The sequence below is a fragment of the Grus americana genome, chromosome 1, assembly GCF_028858705.1.
Source record: "Grus americana isolate bGruAme1 chromosome 1, bGruAme1.mat, whole genome shotgun sequence".
Taxonomy (NCBI): Eukaryota; Metazoa; Chordata; class Aves; order Gruiformes; family Gruidae; genus Grus; species Grus americana.
The window spans coordinates 56,411,440-56,416,467 of record NC_072852.1 but is presented as its reverse complement, the minus strand read 5'-3'; the positions used below and the strand labels follow the sequence as shown (position 1 = coordinate 56,416,467).

The following is a 5,028-nucleotide window of genomic DNA, read 5'->3' as shown; positions in this document are numbered from 1 at the left end:
TACTTCAGACAGAAATGTTGTTCCTGTTTTCTGCTGTAAGATACTTTTGGTCAAAGAGTTGATTTTTTTAAAAATTTCTTTTTCTTCATAAAACCCCTAAAAAGAGTACTAACGTCCCTCCCCTTTCACCCCTCCCTCTCTCTGCCTCCATCCCGCTGCCGACAAGCCATCAGCCCCCAGAGCGTGGGGTGGGCACACCGGTAAATGTGTGGAGCCTTAAAATCCCGTAAATCTCCATCAGCCCCAGCTGACACCCGTCTCTCCCAGCATTTCTCCTCCTCCCCAACCCCATCCTTCCTTCTTAGCCCGGCAGAGTGCAGGTCCTCCGGCGCTGCAGCCCGGGCTGCGGATGATGCGGGAGGAGGGAGAGCATCCCTCGGCCGCCTCTCCCGTGGCTCTCGCCCGGGTACCATGTGCGGGTGAGCTCGGGAGGCCCGTTGCCATAACGACCGCTGCTAAAATGCGCCCCCCCCCCCCCCCGCCGGGGATGCAATTGGTTGCAGACAGTCCCTCCTTCGCGGGGGGAGGCCGGCGGGGGGGTGCCCTGGGGAGGCTGGAGGGGGGCTGACGCTGCCGGGGAGGCGATGGGGGAAGCCCCCAGGAGCCCCGGTGGGGAATGAGGCCGCGCTGCTGGCTGCGTGTCAGCCCCGCACAGTCCCGCCAGCCGCGGCTGCTCCCGCCATCCCTCCCTGCCGCCCCGCGCCTGTCGCCTCTTGCTGTCGCCCTGCTCTCCCGGAGCGGGGTCCCTTCTCCCTGGCACTGCCCGGCTGGGAAAGGAGCCTGACTCATCCCGGACGGGCCCCGGCAGATGCCAGAGGGAGCAGCCTCATCCCATCGCACTGCGCCCGCGGAAGGAGGTAGGTGGCAGGTAGCGAGTGTTTGTCAGGGATGGGATGCATGGGAGCGGGGGCGTGTCTGGATCCCCAACAATCGGTAACTCCTTGCCCCAAGTTGCAAGCTGCCCCAGGGCGCCAGTCCTGCGGGGATCTTCTGTGGTCGGGGTGAGCCCGTGGCTGGTAAAACTGCAACCTGGTTTGTGCTCCTGACCGTGCACACGGGAGGGTTTTGTGCCCAAAGTCACCTGTGTCCTGGCACTCTGCATGGGCACCACTCCTGCCTCACTCACCCCTGCCCGGTCACCGCTGCGTGTCTGTGTCTCCTGCAAACCCCCTCTCCCTTCTCCTGCCCCCCCCCCCCCCGAGCAGTTTCTGCCCTGTGACTCGCAGCGTGCCCCCCGGGCACCCGTCACAAGTGCACCCATGGCACCTTGAGGGGCAGCAGGAAGCGGCAGAGAGGATCCAGGGGTGACATTGAAGGAGAGCGGCTGGAATGACACGTGTAGCATGGGCTTATAAAGGGTCAGTGAGCTTACCTCTGTGAGATGCTGTCTCAGCTGAAAGACCAGGGACTCTTTCATGTCTTTGGGGGGACACGGATGCTGCACTGTAAAACGGGGTGCTGAGATCAACTGGTCCAGCAAGGGTTAAGGCACATTTAGTATCTGCAGAGCTGCTCCAGAAAGCTGACATCTTTGAATGAAACTCCCTCTTTTCAGCATTTGCAGCCAAAATCAGCTCACTCACCTGACAAGAGCAAGTGCTTTGCCGGGCTGGCCCTGCAGAGGCTGGCGGGGGGGGGGCTCTGACACTTCACCCAGCCCTCAGCTTGGCCATGGCAAGGACCCTTCTTCAGGGGGGGCAGGGATGGGTGAGCGGTGGGGGGAACGTGGCATGAGGTGAGGGCTGCATAGCAAGTAGACCAAAGAATAGGTTGCTGGCGAGGAGTTGGGAAATGCTGGCTCTGCTAGTCACGGAGGAAGGATAAATTGAGAAGTCTGTAGGGCTGCTTTTTATTGCGGTGCTTTTTGGATGGCAGCTTCATTCTCATGTTTGGAAAGCAGATGATCAGGGAAGGAAATGAGGTTGCTGGCTTTCCTCACATCGCCCCGGGGGGGGTCCAAGCTGGAGTCACTTCCCAGGCTCCCTAACCCTGCCTGTTGCTGTTGCCAGCTGGGGACTGGTATCAGCTGCTGGGGCACCTCTGGAGAAGGGGTTTGCAGCAGCTTTGGTCCCCCAGCCCGGCTGTGGCAGCAGCTGGAGGTGCAGGAGCTACTTTTGCAGAGCACGTAGGAAAGCTGCACTGAGGGACCTCTGGCCAAACCCAGACCTCAGACCTGACTCCTGTTCGTGCCCTGAGTGAGGGCGGTTCGTGCCTAATTCCTTCCACAGTCTCTCAGGATGAGTTGAGGAAGGGAAAACCCACAGCGGGATATCCGTGCTCCCCACAACATGTCTGCGACATTATTGCAGGCTGGGGCGGGGGGGTTGCTGCCGAGTTACTCGCCTGAGGAAGGCAGAGGCAGCCATGAAGAGGCAGAAGCGGTGACCAGACTGCCCCTTTGTTCCTGGCCAAATGGTGGCCGATGCTGAGCCACCCGGTCCCATTGCTCTCAATCAGGTGGAGCGGGGGCCCGGCAAAAGGGAGGTGAGAATCATTGAGAGGGAGACAGAAAAAGTCCTCCAGGACTTGGCAACAGCAGGGGCAGCGCTGTGGGTAGCAAAACCAAGGACTGCTGAAAGACAAAGAGCATGGTAGGAGGAGGCAAAGTCCACTGAGGTCTCCCCTGTAATGCAAGGAGAACAGATAAATATCAACATCCATGCCAATAAGTGGGAGGAAATCAGGCCTTTTCTCCAATGCTGGCAGTTTCTTGCTTATGTTAACAAGAATTGCAGCTCATTTCAGATCTAACTCTGTGACAAAAAAAGTGTTATTCAGACGGTAGACATGAACCTCTTGCCTCCTGCTGCCAGTTTTGGGGTGTGCAGGCAGGGACGGGCTCTCCTGCTGCAAGAGGCATCCAGCAGATAAATGCTGCTGGGCACATTGGAATCAACTGATGGCTGCGGTATTAAAAAAAACCCTCAAAAAAGCCCAGACTCCAGTATGGGAAAGGGCAGCAGCCTTACGGGTCAGGAGTGGGGAAGAGGATGGAGATGCTCAGAGCTCTCCCCAGCCCCCCCTTAACCAACCCGCGCAAGGGAGGCTGGGGACTTGTGGTTGTTAGCAGAGGGGTGACTTGGGGGATGGTCGCAGGTGGCAGCTTTCAGGTGTCTGGAGAAGCAGGAGCTCAATGTGGGCACAGCTCTGCCCTAATTCTGTCCTGGCTGAAGTCAAGGGGCATTTCATCACCCCTGCCAAGGGCCAAGGATTTGGGAAAGGTAGTGCTGTGCTTTCCCAAGCCTGAGGGCCCCCGGTCTAATCCACGGCAGCCTGTGACAAGAGGCATGCTCACTGTACAAAACCCAGCAGCCCCAGTGCCAGGGGAGGCCATAGTTGTGCTTTTTGGTGGGAGATGTTTCTTGATCCCCTTTTCTGCCCCTGCATGACCCACACCCTGGTGGGTGTTTTGATAAGAGCGGGCAGCTGGGAGTCAGACAAGTTGGGCACCACTGTGGGTTGCAATGTGGGTTGCTCCCTCCCTCTCAAGGGACAGGGATAAGGGATGGCCACAAACGTGGCACCATTATAGCTTTTAAATGGTCCCAAGTCAGAGCATATGCCCTGAGCATGGCATCAGCAGGGCCATCATGGTGGGAAGGGAGTGGGCCAGGGCACCAGCAGGTTGTGGGGCTGGGACCCCATCTGTCCACCCCTCTGAAGAGCTTCAGCACTGACAGTTGGGCAGGGAGATGTTTGCTCTTTCCTGCTCCCTTATTTTTAGCACTGGGTCGACAGTGATCGTGCGGTGCATTGTTTTGTGTTCCCCAGGGCGGCGCTGCTCCAGACTCAGTACCTCACGCTTGGGTGGCGAGGGGCTCCCGGCAAGGCACATCGACTGCTCCCGGTAAGTGGCTCCTGCTGCCCAGCGGCTGGGGGGCCTGGGCTCTGCTCAGAGACCAGCACTGAACCAAGCACTGCAATTCGGGTGCAGCAAGGGAGAGCTCAGCCCCGAGCTAGACTGGGAATTCAAAGGGGTTGTGGAGCATCAGGGGAAGGTGCAGTAGATTTACCCCAAACAAGAGATGAGAAGCAGCTGTATTTACCCACTGCCTACCTTTAACCACTGGCAGTAGGGCTGGGGGTGTGTGGGCTTTCCCCTCTGTGGGGAGAGAGTGGGACTGCCCCTCAGTGAGGGGGTCCCAGCAACGAGCCAAAGGGATTGCCCTCTCCCAAAGAATGAGGTGCCTTGGTGTGCAACTGAGCGTGAACTGGGGTGCGGCGGGGCTGCGAGGAGGGGTGCAGGGAGGCTGGGCACTGCTGATGACGCACATATCTTGTGATGAAGGTCAGCGGAGGTGGTCTTTGGGTGTTCCCACTGCATGAGCTTTCAACCCTTTTCTCTGGCAGCCATGCCCCACTTCCTGGATTGGTTCGTGCCGGTGTATCTGATGATCTCCATTCTCATCCTGGTGGGCTTTGGAGCTTGCATTTACTATTTTGAGCCAGGACTCCAGGAAGCCCATAAGTGGCGAACGCAGAGGCCTATCATGGAACGAGACCTTCGGAAGACGCTGATGATTCGGGACAACCTGGCCTTTGGGGTGCCCGAGGTCTGACACGCTGCCCATCAAGTCCAAAAGAGCCTTTCCTGAGTGGGCAGCAGTCCACAAGGCTGTGCAAGCGGGGCTGATCATCACTCCACGCTTTGCTGATCTGGGTCTCGTACTCATCGCTCACCTTTCTGCCCCTTTGCTTCTTAGGCAAGGTTCGTGTGGCACTATAGACTCCGGGGTTCCCACACGCTCGCGGCTTGTGAGGACTTCTGCTCCTCCCCATGGCCGAGACTGATGAATCACTCAAATGAAAAGTCCCTTGTTAATGACTTGAGTTTGAGCTGCCTGGCCTCCTGAGGTGACCTTCAGTAAGAAAGGTCTCTGCTGGGGTACCAGGCTTGCAAAGGGATACAGAGCCTTTTATTTCTAGTCACTTGGTTAAATCGAACCGAGTCTGTTTAAGTCCAAGGGGTATTTGGGGGGAAATAAATGGGATTTCAACCCAGATCGTTGTTTCTGCTGAGCCCTTCAC

The 5,028-nt window shown here is 57.9% G+C and overlaps 1 protein-coding gene across 1 annotated transcript; it reads left to right on the top strand.

The window, feature by feature from the left end:
• The first annotated feature begins 560 nt into the window (after positions 1 to 560).
• Positions 561 to 4,611, top strand: SMIM45 (small integral membrane protein 45). The gene is made up of 3 exons (XM_054844083.1): positions 561 to 857; positions 3,772 to 3,847; positions 4,351 to 4,611. The coding sequence occupies exon 3, from the start codon at positions 4,353 to 4,355 to the stop codon at positions 4,557 to 4,559; it is 207 nt and encodes a 68-aa protein (XP_054700058.1). The 5' UTR covers positions 561 to 857; positions 3,772 to 3,847; positions 4,351 to 4,352; the 3' UTR covers positions 4,560 to 4,611.
• The last annotated feature ends 417 nt before the right edge of the window (positions 4,612 to 5,028 follow it).